General features: G+C 41.1%; 1 protein-coding gene across 11 annotated transcripts in view; it reads left to right on the top strand.

The window, feature by feature from the left end:
* The window catches only part of RBFOX2 (RNA binding fox-1 homolog 2), a 279,365-nt gene that overhangs the window by 124,512 nt on the left and 138,441 nt on the right, over nucleotides 1–16,412 (top strand). For 9 of the 11 annotated variants that reach the window (XR_012717437.1, XM_075286350.1, XM_075286342.1 and 6 more), the window contains exon 5: nucleotides 8,048–8,140. The exons of the other annotated variants lie outside the window; for them this stretch is intronic. Coding sequence is in view for 8 of the 9 variants with exons in the window: in XM_075286350.1 (XP_075142451.1) it covers nucleotides 8,048–8,140 (93 nt within the window). In the remaining variant the exon portion in view is untranslated. The remainder of the gene's footprint in view (nucleotides 1–8,047; nucleotides 8,141–16,412) is intronic. 11 annotated transcript variants of the gene reach the window in all.

The following is a 16,412-nucleotide window of genomic DNA, read 5'->3' on the forward strand; positions in this document are numbered from 1 at the left end:
GCCTTTCAGAAGATGGCGATGCAAAAATAATTAATTTTTTTCCCTAAATTGAATTTTATTCTGCATAAATAGCAACCCATTAAAAAATAATATAAATGAGGTATCGCCGTAACCGTACCGACCCGCAGAATAAAGGTAACTTGTTACTTATGCTGTACGCTGCGCGGGGAAAAAAATAAATGCTGAAAAGCAATGTCAGAATTGATGTTTCCTTTTACATCCCACCCAGAAAGAGTTAATAAAATGTAGTCAATAAGTTACAGGCCGCAAAATGGTGGCATTGAGAAGCACATCTAATATCGCAAACACCAAGCCCTCATATTGCCACATTGCCAGAAAATAAAAATAAAAATCTAGCTTTTACAATGTGAAGACAAAAACCCTAAAAGTCGCCAAATCATTAGGACATAAGTGGCTGCGACTAGAAGGAAATGTGTAAGCTGTGCGAGCATTTTCAGGGGACACCCCATATTTAGAGCTTATGAGAGAGAAGACACCAGCGCTGATCCCCCAGAATGCTCCTTTTCCCCGTCTGTGTCATAGGTGCTAGTGGGAAAATAGAATGGGATTTGGTGTACCCAATTTACTCTGCACAGCTTACATATTTACTTTGGGGTTACTAATGCTCACTACATCACTTGATAAATTCTTTGGGGGGTGCGGTTTTCAAAATGGGGTCACTTTCTAGAGGTTTCCACTGTTTTGACACCTCAAGGGCTTTGTAAATGCGACATGGTTCCTGAAACTGATCACAGCCAGATCTGCCCTCTAAAAGCTCTTTGGCGCGCCTTCCCTTCTGCATCTCGCTGTGCGTCCATATATTAGTTTACACCCACAAGTGGGGTACTGTGGTAGTCAGGAGAACTTGCCTAACAAATTGTGGGATGCGTTTTCTTCTTTAACCCCTTGTGAATGTGCAAATTCTAGGGCTAAACGAAAACATTAGTAAAATACAATCAAATTTGAAAATTTCACCTCCATTTTGTATTAATTCCTGTTAAGCACTTATAGGATTAAATCACTTGGTATATGTTGACTTGGCTTTTTTAAGGGGTGCAGTTTTGAAAATGGGGTGATTTATGGGGGGCTTTAATACAAGGGTCTTTCAAAACCCCTTCATAACTGGATTAGTCCCTTTAAAAAATGGGTTTTGGAAATTTCTTGAAAATTTTGAATATTGTTGTTTCACTTGTAAACCTTTATAATGTCCGTAAAAATTAAAAGGGCGCCTAAAGTTTGATGCAGAGACGTGGACATGAGATTTATGATATAATTTTGGCAGTCTGACTATCTGTATGCAATGCACATCATTTCAAACTTTATAAAATGCATATTTTTCAAAATTTCCACCAAATTTCCTATTTTTTCATAATTAAACACACAAGATATCAACCAAAATTTACCACTAACACGAAGTACAATGTGTTACGAAAATACATTCTCAAAATCACTTTCGTAAGTTAAAGCGTTCCAAAGTTATTGCCACATAAAGTGACACACATGTCAGTTTTGAAAAATCGAGCTTGGTCTGGAAGTCAAAAAGTGCCATCGGCGGGAAGGGGTTAAAATAAATTAAAAATAAAGCCCCAAAAATCCCATTTTCCCACATAAATTGTTTCTTTATGTAAAATAAAGAAAAATAGAAAAAACATTACATATTTGGTATCACCATGTCCGAAATAACCTGAACAATAAAATTAAAATATTTAACCCGAACGGCGAACATCATAAAAAAACATACAAAACCGCGCAAAATAATGATTATTCACCACCTTTGCCTTACAAAATGTTCAATAAAAAGTAATCAAATGGTCAGTTGAAAACCAAAATGGTACCAATAAAAAGCAGAGGTTATCCCGCAAAAATAAGCTCTCAACCAGCTCTGTCTACTGAAAAATAAAAATGTTATGCCTTTCAGAAGATGGTGATGCAAAAATAATTTTTTCCCCTAAATTGAACTTTATTCTGCAAAAATAGCAATGCGTTAAAAAAAAAAAAAAAATACCGTATATACTAAAATATAAGCCGACCCGAATATAAGCTGACCCCCCCCCCCCCCCCCCCCCTAATTTTACCAGAAAAAACTGGGAAAACTTATCGACTTGAGTATAAGCCTAGGGGGAAAATGCAGCAGCTACTGGAAAATTTCAAAAATTAAAATGGCCGAGTTCTTGGGCGCAGTAGATGCTGGGGAAGGGGAGGGGGTGTTTGGTTGTCTGTCTGCCCCTTCCCTGAGCTTGAGGACTAGGTGTTTTACCCCCACTTGGAATTCAGCCTGGCTGAATATAGGGTATCTGCTCCTATTAACCTCTTCCCGACGGAATAGAAGCACTGCAGGTACCCTATATTCAGTAGACCGGGCACTTTCAGACACACGGATACCTAATGTGTATGTGTTTCACAGTCATTTTTTACTTTGAGGCCAGGTTCACGCCAGCGCCCAATCTCCATTATGCAGGTTTCCGTTTCCTGCCCGAGAAACATTCATGGGTTTGAAAAGTGTCTGCCGGTGAGCGTCTTCTGCTCTCCACAGCTAAACCGCTTTTTTTTTTTTTTTTTTTGTTTTTTTTTTGTTTTTTAAATCTCGGACAGGCAGGACTTTGTGGCCACCATGGGCAGCAGAAGACGCTCACCGACAGACACTGAATGTCGGTTTCTGTCTTCTGCCGACAGAAAACGGAAACCTGCATAACTGAGATCAGGTGCTGTGAACCCGCCTTTATATGTATTCTAGGGAAAGGAGTGATTTAGAACTTATTTAATTTTTTATTTTTAAATTTTATTTTTTTTTTACTTTTTTACTCACTCATACCTGTAAACAAACACAGTACTTACAGTATACAAGACACATACTGTAAACAAATGTACACATATACTTATTAAATATTACATTTTGCAAAAAAAAAAAAAAAAAAAGCACTCTCATTTGTCAGAAGTGGAGCATCGCAACAGACTTCTCCTTGTCCCCAAACAGTACGATCTAAGGCAGGGGTGGGCAATTAATTTTCCCATGGGACCGCATAAGAAATTGAAACTATTCTAGAGAGCCATGCGTGCTGTGGCAAATTTAGCTCCACCCACTTCTAAGTTGACTGTGCCCATTCTCAACCATCTCTTCATGTGCCCCCACAAAGTATAATCCTCTTAGTCACCCGTACATTATATGCCCCCACATTATAATGTTCCCTTCCAACTGACCCACAGTATTAAGTACCTCTTCTGGTGCCCCAGTTTAAACTGGTGGAAACTAGAGGGGGACATTAAACTCGGGCAGCTGGAAGCAGACATTAAACCGTAGGGGTAACTAGAGGGTGACTTTAAACTGGGGGCAACTAGAAGCAGGCAGGTCCCCCTCCAGCTACCTCCACGGTTTAATGCCCCCTCCTGTTGTCCCCAGCTTAATGTCCCCCCAGCTTAAGTGCCCTCATCATATACCAACCGTTTCACGTCTCCCCCCCCCCCCCCCCATCTCTGCCCCCGTATAACACACAGACACACACACTCCACCCTGCATCTCACATCCCCCCCCTCCCCTCTTAGTACCTTAGGACACACACCACACGTCTCCATCTTCTTGCACTGTCCTGCCGGCACTAAGACACACCTCCCTAGTCAAGTTAAGTGGGCCGGACTGAATCAGTCAGAGGGCCGGATATGGCCCGCAGGCTGTACATTGCCCAGGTCTGATCTAAGGAATGACTTGCTGCTAGGAAGGGGAGGGGGGCTGCACAAAAAGTTCATAAGATGACAGCGATAGCTGATGCTGCTGCTGCACATGGTGTCCTCCCAATATATATTTTCCCTATATTAATAGGGAAAGTATACCACTGGTAGGAGGACCTTGTGTGTGTTGCCCTTGGCCCCTGAAGTTACCGAAGGGCCCCTAATCATTACAGTGTTGCCTGAAGCCCTTGAAGTGAAGGCTCTGGACCATGCCCTGACCATCCCGATTGGGCCCCTGACCAATGCATCTTCATTGGGAAAATGAGGACTAATAGTCGAGGTTCGGGGATTCACCGGTTCCCCGGTGGGCCAATTCGAGCTTTGTTTTACTTAGCAGGCCGCCACCTCCTTGCGGCATGTGCTGGCCGCCTACTGTATTGCGCATGTGTGGGCAGCTGGCACACCTAACAAAGATGAGCTGCCAGCTGGCGATTTATGTCTGGAGCTGCCAGGAAGTACAGGTAAGTTTAATGGATTTGGGGGATGTGTCCTTTCCACTGATGTTGCGTGTGCAGATATCGATCACACGGAGTTCTTGCCTTTTTAGGCAGAAAATGGGCATATGTAGGTTACAAGACCTACATACATTACAGAAAAAAAGATTTGCTGTGATTTAATAAGTTGGAAGTGGGGCATGGGAGCCGTTTCCTTAAAATGTAAACTTATCCTAGATAACCCCTTTGAGCTATTAGCAGAAAAGGGGCTTTAGGGTTGGGTGTTCTGCTGGGGCTTCACTTTCCTGCTCCGTATAACAGGCCTTAATGGCTGCTCAGCTGGTTGTCCCCTCAATTGAGTAACTTCTCCCACTTTGCTCTAGTTAATCTACCTTAACTGTAGGCAAAGTGTGACAGTGAAACCCTTGTACAAAAAGAAACTCTGCTAAAGCCGTATTTCAGCAAATAAGCATTTTATTCTTCGATTTTTCACGAAAATTTAGCTGCAATGCAAAATAAGACAGTCATCTTTGGAAAGTGTAACCAATCATATTTTTTTTTTTTCCTCCAATTTAAGCCAGGAGAAGGTAGAAAAAAAAACTATGCTCCCCTGTACCAGGGCCTCCAGTGTGGTTAGGTCCTTCTTCTCAGCTAGATATACTTGACAACGATAAAGAAAACCCCAACAGAATTGCCATCTCCTTTGTATTAAATAGAATTGCAATAGAAATTGCTCACTCTAAGCATTACAGTGGAAATAACAACTCTGATTACCACATAACACAAATCATTGCATTCACTGCTGATAGTAGCGGTTAGTTTATCTACTCCACTCCCCTCTCTGCACAGAGCATGCCTAGAAATCTTAAACCTCACTGATTTCTCTCCATAGTGTTACTGCCTATGGCCATGACTATGCTCTAAAGCAAATCATTAAATGCTGATACCAGCACAGAAAAGTTCTGTTTTTTTATTTCATAATCTGGTTTTAATTTGATGCATTCCTTTTGAAGTCAAACCTCAGGCATCTTGAGTAGAAATATCTACAGTGGAACAACATAGATGTTACCCATACCATCAAATAACTAAGTACTGTTCTTACCTGTACATATTTTAGACACTATCTTTTGTTTAGCGATTTAGAACTAATTCTCACTCAACTCTATGGCAAGTTACTTAATTTGTTTTCTTCCTTGCGGTAAATTTTAAAAAAAATGGTCAAAAAAAAGTTAAAGTGCTATATAAATTTAACGGATTTTTGTTTTGCTGAATCTAGAATTAATGAATACAAATGGACAGTTTCAAAAGATATCGCAAGCAGCCTTTTTTTTTTTTTTTTTTTTTAAAGGGATCCTATCATTCGCACGCAATTTTTTTTCCAGGTACCACGTCGGAATAGCCTTAACAAAGGCTATTCTTCTCCTACCTTTCGTTGTCTTCTCCGCACCGCCGTTTGCCTGCAATCCGTTTTTTTTTTTTTTTTCTTGGTATGCAGATTAGCTCTCTTGCAGCACTGGATGTGGGCTCCAGCACTCAAACAGCACTGGGACGTCCCCAATGCTGCGATAGAACTCTCTCCAGCGCTGCCTCCGTTTTCATCACCAACGTCGTCTTCTTCAGGATGGGTCAAAATTAAATGCATGCGCATGTGGGCTGCCGCTTACTGTAACGTACTGCACATGCTTGAGTAAGCGGCTGGCCACCAAAAAAATGTCCGCCCACATGTGAAAGTCGACTCTGCCCGAGGCCCGCTGGCAGAGCCGACTTGCACATGCGTTTAATTTTGACCCAGCCGGAAGAAGACCGTGAAGATGACGGTGACTAAGATGGAGGCCGTGCTGCGAGAGCTAATTTGCTTACCGAGAAAAACCGGGATTGCAGGCAAACAGCGGCACGGAGAAGGCAATTCCGACGTGGTACCTAGAAAAAATTGCGTGCAAATGACAGGATCCCTTTAATTCAATTGACACTTTTTTTTTTTTTGCAGTTTATTTACTTTGATATATCAAAACAATATGCAAAATTAGTAAATATGCTAATTTGTAATTACGTATGTGTTCTTTTATAGTAATCATCTGTACAGGTAATTATGTCTTCAATTATGGGATGTCTATGGCCAACTTTTTATTTACCATTTACAATTGGTTAACCTTATAGGTCTGTATTAGTGAAACCACTGATAATTGCATTACTAGGCTTGTTTCTAATACCAGCTATTACAAGTATTTTTTATACACCCCTTCCCTGTCCAAGTTTTGTTTGCGAAATCTTTTGAAATGGCAATACATAATTGATTTGGGTTTTTTTGTGCTTTTTGATAACCTTTTGTATTCTGAACAGTCCATAGGAAGCGGAAAATCCTTCTCGGTTATAAATTAACATTTACAGTTTCATGGTAAATTTTTACTTTTTCAGACAGGGATAATATACGCCTCTAATAATCTTTTTCTACCCACCCCTTCCCTCCCCCCCCCCCCCATCTGCCATCAAAATCTGATTCCGAGCCATAATTTTAAGCTGAATTCATAGATAAAATGAACATTTCCTTTCTTTACCATTTAAATTAAATTAAACCAACAAGTAATACATGAATTGCTTTAAATGACAGCACAAGAAATATTTTATTTAATTGCAGTTTCAGATTACGAATTTTGATAGTGTAAAACTATGCTGGGAAAATACCAGCTTGAAATTGATGCCCCTTGTCACATTTTTTTAAATTCCAGCATTTCAATTATACCTGTGGAAACACTGGCAGCTTCCATATACAACCGTCCAAAATTGAATAATCCAGCATCAAGATTTCTTCAATAAAACGTAGCTTTTATTTGTGAAAGAACATATCACGTTCCATAAAATTCAATAAGCCTGTATCGATGGCAGAATAAAGATACAAAAAAATATAGGTATAATTGAAGCAGAAAGTCAGAGGACAACTCAGCGGATTTTCTGTGAAAAGAGCTGCAGAAAAAAAATGCTTTTTGCCATGTTTTTTCCCTCAGCAGTTTTTGGCTCCTCCTCCTACAGTTTTTAACAGCTTCCTTCAGAGCAGCTAATCTGCTTGTGAGTCCATTGAAATGAAAGGGAGAGTTAAGACTTCTGCCACAAAATTCACCTATTAACAAGAAGTTTATGGAGAAAGTAATTTGCTTCTACAGCCCTTGTTCATAAAGATGAAGATGGGAGGCTGTGTGGCAGAACAGAATGCAGTCTTCTGGTCCATATATATGAGCAGCTTACAGCACCGTATTCAGCTGAGCTGTGCTACTATTTTAGAGATCAAAACAACATCCTGAAGACAATAAATCTTAAGTCTCAGTTGGTAAAGAGGTACCCATAGTGTCTGTCTTCTGAAACGGTTGGTCGCAAAGACTGTATAATTCTGTCTTTGTGGAAGTACGTGCTAACAATGATGCAATAATGTATTTCTTGTTGGTATTTGTAAAACAATTGGTATCTAGTTAAGGTCTGAGTAATTTGTTTATTGCATTCAGCCACATGGAATCAGAATTATAAATGGCTTTTTTTTTTTTTTTCTACCCCCTTCTATTTCCCTTCATCCTCTTTTCCCTGGAGGTATATTCACTGTCACTGCCCCTTCACATTGCATGTGTCTGAAGAGCATCAACATGACAGATTAGCGCTCTGTGTTTCTGGTCTTTCACTGTTGCCGAATTTAAAACAAATAAGAAGTTTTGACGTTCTGTGGTTTTCTTTTTTTGGGGAGGGAATTCTTTGAGTTTTTATTTTTGTTTTGTTTTAATTGTGGCTCTTTGGCGGCTGATGTTTTCTTATGCCCCCTTACTCCTTTTCCACTCTCCTGTTCCTTCTCTTTTCTCCCCCCTTCCCTTCTCTAATGATTTGCATGTATGTCTCCCCTTTGCACGCAGGGTTTTGGTTTTGTAACTTTTGAAACTAGCGCGGATGCTGACCGGGCCCGGGAGAAATTGCACAGCACGGTGATTGAGGGGCGAAAAATCGAGGTGCATGTCTTTACCTGAAACTGAAAGATTGCTATATGCTAGCAGCTGCACCCTATTCTTTCCTTTTTTACACTTCTTAAAGTTCTTTATATGTCCCTGATTTTTCATTAATTGCTTGGCTCCTGTTTTGGTCATGTATTACAAGCTTGTAATTTTCTGATTTGTGTGTTCAGCTGTCATCCATTCTGTTTTCTAAAGTATTTTGAAAATTCTTTTTTCTTACGTTTGTCTGCTTGTCTTTTATCATTAAAACATTAGTAGCGATTAACAAACTTTTTTACACAGTAGCCTCTTACTCAAATTAACGCATGTACTAATGCTGATCACAAATTCAAAAAACCTGTGTGGTTTCAGGAAAATGCATTAAACAGAAGTGTAATTCCCTAAAGGAAAAATATTTTAACCCTTCTATGTGCTATTATCTAACAGATCAGTCTTCTGTCTTGCTATTCCAGAGTTGTTATATTAGTGGCTTACCACTGTATGGCTTTTCTGCCGCGGTATTCTACGCAGTGTTTTTTTGTCTGTTGCTGGATAATTGGGGGGGGGGGGACCCCTTTAGGCTAAGACCCCCATCTCTCTGTTTCAGCAGCCTTGCCTGCTTTATCTTCTCCTCACATTTTGTGGTCTTGCCACAAACTGGTGGGTTTTGACTGGTTATTAATAGGACACTGAAGAACCTCTCTGATATAAGCCTTGTCTTTACCATGGGAGATTTATCATTGCTAGATATTGAATGTAAATGCAGATCAAATAAGCTTAGTAAATGTATATTATACAGGGTTGGAGAGAAAAACAAAATTACAAGCTGCAAAGGAGAGAACAGACTTGCAGTAAATTTAATGTTATCTTTGTGTTTACATATGGAGGTAACACACTGTCAAGCTTTTATCAGCAAAGTGCAATTAGCTGAACTGATTGTATTGACCACAGAGCAGGTAGAGAACTCAGCTTCCCCAGAGAGCAGTGACTCCTCAGACCTGGTATCCTATAATAGGGGGTGACTTAACAAACACGTATAAACAATTGGAGGAATAGTCTTGCAAAACAGACAAAGGAAGCAAAATTGCTAAAGCCATGTATTTAGGAATCGTTTTGAATTCACATAAGCTGGTAGTATAGATAGGATCCTTGAGATGGGAATACCACTTTTACTTGCCCCTTTGCTTGATTAGATTGATGCTGTATTTTGTACAGCCTAAGGCCTTATTCACATACCAGTGTCTTGGTCAGTGCTGTGTATCGGGGTTGTATGCCAAGACCAGGAGAAGGTTATTACATTACCCTTCACCCCTGGCTTTGGCTCGCAATCATTGGTCACTGTCTAAATCACTGTTAAGGTGAATAAGGCCTTAGAATCTACAAAATATATCATAAATCTAATCCAGGGGTAAATATGAAGTTTAAAGTGGTAAACTACTAATTTAACAATTCTGGAATAGCATAACCGTGTGGATAAGAACAGAGGGTAAGTTCACACAGCGGAATCTGATGAAAAAATCTACATCCCATTCATGCAAACTGGAGACAGATGGTTTTGTTTTTGTTTTTTTCCTGCTAGATTAAAAAAAATGTAAAAAAAAAATTGTGGGCGGAAGGAAGAGAACGCATCCTGCTCAATATGGATGAATTTACCCTGAAGCTCCCATTTGAATGGGAGTGGAAAATCTTGCTGCCAATGACGTGGCAGGTTTCACTCCAAAATCTGCAGTGAACCTATCATGAGGGTAGGTCCACACAGGACATACACATAGAGGATTAGTTGCTACAGACCTGTTGCAGCACTAAGTCAGTGGTTAAATGGGTGAGACTTAGACAATAGGTATTATACACTAAGAACAAAGTGTCTAGATGCATATTGGACCAGTTTTTGTCATGTCAGGTTGACATGCATTTGAAAACCTTTAATGACTGTACTAAACAAAAAAAAGTGAGCTACAGAACTACTTAAAACTAATTCCCACAATAAACCACTAAAACATAAAGGGTAAGGGTCCATTCACACGGAGGAAAATGGTGAGGAATTTGGTGTGGAATTTCAGCACTGAAAAAAAGCCTCCCATTTACATCAATGGGTTCTTTTTTCTGCTAGCAGAAAAACGAACCCATTGAAGTCAATGGGGGACTTTTTTTTTTTTTTTTTCAGCAGCACTGAAATTCCACAATAAATTCTTCACCATTTTCCTCCTTCTGAATGGACCCTAACACTTTAAACACAATGAAAATCAAAAGCGGGCTTACCCAAATACTGTCCCACTTATTCTGGCGCAGTTTTTTTTTTTTTGTTTTGTTTTGTTTTTTTTCCTCTAGCCTCACCACTGTTATCAAGAAATCAATGCTGCTATTTTTGGTGCTTGATATGCTATTTATTCATTGTACTGTCAGAAGGACAGGAGAATGCAGGAGATGTGATTCTGAGAGCTGACATTGATGGCCTCTGGAGCTTGGATTCATGCCCCCCTTTCTGACAATAGCCTTTTGACATTACAGAGCTTAAATGGCACATCAGACATCAAAACTGCATTGGTTGATTGGTTATGGTGGGTGCTCGAGTAAATTCCACCTGTACTGGAATCACTGGAGCAGAGCCTATTAGTAGATGCTAAGAACTATTTGGAGGTGGTGAGAGGTCCTCTTTTAATAGATGACAGTTGTATGCAATAGTATACCTTTTTGTTTTGAAAAATCTATCAGAAGTATGCAATCTGATCATACCGTTTCCTTTCAAAAAGGATCTAGCATGAGATCACCTGGATCTTCCTTTTCATGTTCTGCTGCAAGATGGGTAACCATTGCTGGGAACCCCCACCATCAACATCCTGATATTTTACAATCTTAGTGAATTTAAATAAGAGCTGCAGTTGAACATGAGCACTACTATTTAATATCAACTCCTCAATGTTATGTAGGTAAAGAAGCTAATGAGTCTCACTCATTCTAGTAAATGGGTAGGTTCTTACAATGACTCCTCCCTTAGCGTACTCATAGCTGGCAGTCATACATTACCTATTCTAGGCTCAACTCTAAACTTTTGCTAATGAAAGAGGTTTCCAAAAAATAGCTTTTTGCAATATAAACTCTTCTGATATGCTGTGCTAGTAGCTTCTCAGCACAGGAGCAACTTTCCCTTTGTGTTGAGACCCTTGGCGCTGATCATTTCTACACTACCCCTTTGATGTCCCTAAATAATTCAAATACATTTTATAAATTATTTTCTCAGCTAAGATGTCTTAATGTCATCCTTTATAGGCTTCTGGTGATATATACAAATGTAGATCTGTACACCAGTAACTGTTTGGAAGTGTGAAAAAGGAAAAACAAACATTTGGTTGCAAACTTAGGACTGCTTCATGACCAGGAACCCTTAATTTCTAATACGGTAGACTCTATACCACTACTGTAAAACCGATATGTGACAAATTCTGCTTTGACATGACTCTGCAACATCTGAAATTCTACTCCGCTGAATACATCATGGGATGTACTAGGCAGTGAACATCTGAAACAGCTGAGAAGAACGGAGAAGGGTTTGTCAGATATGGCACACACTTGGGCCTGCTACATCTTTAGAGATGCACAACCCTGCAGCATTTGATACACAAGAGTGCCATTTCAGACACACAGCTGCTCAATACGATTACTGCCATGCATTGTTTTGCTTAATCATTGGACATTCTCCATTCTACAACATCTGAAACGGGTGTGTTACATATGGCAAACACATCTACAGAAATTTGGAAACTTAGTCTGTTTAGCAGCTGTTTCATCTGCTAAAACTCATGACCCTATATGAGTTGACAAACTCAGTTCTACTAGGAATGGGGAAAATGAACATGCAATATTGCTTTGAACTAGGAATATTCTTCGACGGAGGAGAAGGAGACTGTGGAAATTCCTGCCTGCCTGGAGGAAGCTTTCAACAAGACTTTGGATCCTGGAGTTCTCTTCGCCTCCACCTTCAAGTTTCAGATTGCCAGAACTCAACTTCCCTAACTGCTTAATCGGCTTGGAAATTGGAAGGGAAGGGCATGATATTGAAAGGGGTGCTGATTCCAGCTCCCCAGGAAGAGGAAAGGCAGGGGTTTTATTCCCATCTGTTCTTAGTAAGGAAACCCGATAACTCCTACCAAACCATAATAAATCTAAGAAGGTTAAATCTGTTTTCTACCTTTCAAGAAATTCAGGATGGATGGAGGATGGGGTGAGTCAGCAGTGAGATTAACCTCCATTTCCAGTAGTACCTTGGGCTCAGAGCCACTCCCGAGACCTGCAGTGGGAAATCCTGACAGCCTGATGTCAGGAAGAGAAAATTCTTGACAAATTTATGTGGATGTCTCGGCCAACAAGAGAGAGCCTGGGTTGGTGGTGAGTCACTTTTAAATAGGAGTTCCATGGAAGATCTGACTCCTTAAATATTACCACGGATGCCAGCCCTTGGGGTTGGGGTGCCCACATGGCTGTGTTCCACGACTGTTGGTCAAGGAGTCTCTCAGGCCACCTCGAATCAGAGGGAACGAATGGTGGTTCTGGAGATCTTGAAAGCTTTAGGTCAGGGTAATCGGAATCGCTATGTCAGGAACATGTCAGACAGTATGACTGCAGTTCCTTATATAAATAGGCAAGGGGGTATGAGGTCCCTTCCCCTTATGAAAATAATGGCTAGGATTCTTTTTTTTTTTTTTCCTTAAACCCAGAGGAATCCAGCTTTGAAGTGGATGCTCGCACAAGTGGGATTTCAATCTAACTTACACTTTTTTATTTTTTTGTAATTCCAGCAGTTCTGAGGAAGGTCATGAAGGTCGAGAGAGCGTCATTCTAATTGCCACCCTTTGGCTGAGGAGAGCCTGGTTTACCTTTCTAAAGATCATGTCCATTTTGGACCTTGGATTCTCCCAGTCTGCCCTGGCCTTCTGTGTCAGGGCCCTATTCTCCACCCGGAGTCCAGCCACTTCCATTTGACAGCTGGAATTTTAGCGGAGATTGCTAGCATCAAACAGGTTTTCTCACATTTTCATTACCACACTTCTAAAAAGCAGAAAACCGATCACTACTAAAATATACGCTAGGGCTTGGTTCCGGTTTATTCAATTTCTACCAGTTTTTTTTTTTTTTTTTTGGTACCCGTGATAGCCCACAATAGTTTTGAGTGCGTCTGACGACACAAATTGGGCCTAATATATCGGGCACTGAAATGACACATAGGATTCTAAAATTGCAATTCTTCTGTACTCTTTGCTGTGTAGTACCATTTTGAAAATCCTGTGGGGTCAAAATGCTCATTGTACCCCTAGATGAATATCTAAAGGGGTTATCTTTTTGAAAAAAAATGGGGTCACTTTTTGGGTCCTATACAGTACTAGTACCTCAGGGGGCTTACATGCCTTAGTGGAAATGCTTTTATACTGCCAAATCCATTGTCCTTTTCCATTCTGACCACTGCCATGTGGTCAGGCATCACACAACAACCACATGTGGGATATTGCCATTTATGGGGTATTAACCCCATTAGTATCTGGTGGCACATGCATGGCACAATATACTGGGCACTGAAATGGCATAAAATATTTGAAAATTGCAATTCTCTTTTTCTACTATCTGCTGTGCAGTGCTATTTAGAAAAGCTTGTGGGGTCAAAATGCTCACTGTACCCCTAGATGAATTCCTTAAGGAGTCTAGTTTCCAAAATGGGGTCACCTTAGGGGGTTTTCCCACTGTTGTGGTATCTCTAGGGCTCTACAAATGCAAACCTTATAAACTTATAAACCATTCCAGTAAAATCAGAGCTCCAAAAGGCATATAACACTTTCACTTTTGAGCCCTCCTATGTGCCCAAACAGCAGTTCTTGACCACAATTAAGACATTGCTTTAATTGGGAGAAATTATGTAACAAGACGGGCTACTTTATTCCCTGGTAAAAATGAGAAAGATGATGCAAATGTACATATAACTGGAGAAATTATATATATATATAATAATATTTTTTCTAATTGGCGGCCTAATACAGATAAGGTCAGGGTAGAGTCTGGGTGTTCAAAATGGTCAATTCAACCACTAATTCAATCGCTAAGTTGGCTAGTTTCCACAATAGGGTTATTTTGGGGGGTTTTCCACTATTATAGTACCTCAAGGGCTCTGCAAATGCAACCTGGTGTTTAAACACTATCCTAATGAAATTTCTACATCAAAATTCCTAAAGGTGCTCTTTTTATTTCTGATAACTGTGTTTAAGTCAAGTTGCACAGAAAGGCAACATACGGGATATTTTTAAAAAGCTGCCGGTTTCTCCAGCAGAGAGTCCCTTGGGCTGGTGGACTGCCTAGCAAACATATCTCCAGCTCTCTTTCCCTCCATTCTCAAATAATGGAACAGTCTTACCGGGAGGTGCCCTCCGCCGGGTGTTCCTGGGGGATGGTTGCACTGTAGGGCCATCACTGAGTTCCGCTTCAGTTGCCAGGAACCTTTCCAGAAGGCTGATGAGCTGGTTGGCATCTTTGGGGTCTCCATGACCAACCCAGCACTGCAACGCAGGAGGAAGAGCTCTGGTGAACCGATCTAGGACCACCATCTATCCAGGGGTACAGGTGTCTGTTCCAGCCACTTTTTCACCAGGTGAATCAGGTCATACATCTAGGATCTGACAGGCTTGTCCATATGGTAGCTCCAGGTATGTACCCCCTGGGCACGGACAGCAGTGGTTTACCCCAGCCGAGCAAGAATTTCCACCTTTAACTTATCATAGTCCTGGACATCTTGCTGGCAGAGGTCATAATAGGCCTTCTGGGGTTCATCGGTCAAATGGGGTGCAATGACGTCTGCCCAGTCAGCAGCTGGCAGTTTATCCCGTTCGGCCACTCTCTCAAACAGTCAGGAAGGCCTCCACGTCATCATCTGGGGTCATCTTTTGCAAAGCTCTTTGCAGAGCCCGCTTCTCATCTCTGTGCTCCACGGGTCTCTACAGGCCAGTGACACACTAGTCTCTTTAAGGAGCATAATCTGCTCCAATAGCAAGTGGTTGGTCTCCTGTTGCTGCACATTGGACTGCACAAGATGCTTCAGTATCTCCTCCATAGTCCGGGTTTGTATAGCGGCATCAGCCTTTACCCAGGACATTAAAAAAAAAAAAATTCTCCAGCAAGGAGTGGATGTGTCGTTGCCCCTAGCAGCCACTGTATGCCCGTGTCCTTCACCAATTGTCAGGGTCTGGGGTTGCTAGGTGGGGTGGCATAGACACACAAGTCCAGTTTCTTTTAGTCCACAACAAAGGTAGAGTTTATTTTCACTCAAAAAGGTAGTGCAGCAACAATGAAAATTAATACAAAAATAAATACCTGCCCATCTAGGCTCTAACTAAACATAGAATAGGGTACCTCACCTAGAATAACAGAAATCCAAAAAGCCAGTAGAATCATTCAGGACACAGCTCCAAAAATATGACCTCTCTGTCAGCTCGTTAAGGAACACCCCCTCGCACAGTACTGCACAATTGATGCTACTGTGAGGAAGGGCGTTCCTGACACTGAATAGGTAAAGTAACGTCACCGATAGGTCTACAGCGGGGGCACAGAACTGGAAAGCCGATTTCAGCGCATTGTTGGCTTTCTAGCAGTGTATTACACCGCATGTCCCCCAAGGACATGAAAGGCACTCTTTATAGGGAGTCAATACTTTGAAAATCACATTTTTAAGTAATGCCACATAACAATAGCTTTTTTATAAAGTCTACTCTACTCATACTTTTCTTTTCTGCTCTTGAGCTTCCCGTCATTTCTATGAAACATCGTTTATTTTCATGCAAATTATGGTCAGGGAGCACACAAATGTCATCCCCCTACTCACCGCCTCTTGTTGCATCCTGTTTACTCCCCCCTGCATCTTCTCCTCTTCTCAGCCTTGCGTAGGATCTGACGGGCATTTTGCTGTGGTCTCTTACATGAGCATACTGCGCCAGTGCAGTATGCTCATGTAGTTCTATGGAGTACTGAGCCTAGATCTACACGAGCATATCGTGCAGGCATAGTACGCTTGTTTAAGAGACCACCGCAAAATGGCATGCGAAGTTCTGCCCTGAAGTGGCAAAGCTGACTGCACAGGATTTCGATCCCAAACAATACAGCGTTAGATGCAACGCAAGACTCAAAAGATTCAGAAGGAAGTGAACAGGATGCAACAAGGGACGGCAAGCAGGTGGATGACACTGATGTGTTAGAGCACAGGGGGAACGTCCCTATGCTCCTTGAGCAAAATTTGCATATGAAATTAACCTTCCCGCCG

This window comes from Leptodactylus fuscus, chromosome 9 (genome assembly GCF_031893055.1).
Source record: "Leptodactylus fuscus isolate aLepFus1 chromosome 9, aLepFus1.hap2, whole genome shotgun sequence".
Classification (NCBI taxonomy): Eukaryota; Metazoa; Chordata; class Amphibia; order Anura; family Leptodactylidae; genus Leptodactylus; species Leptodactylus fuscus.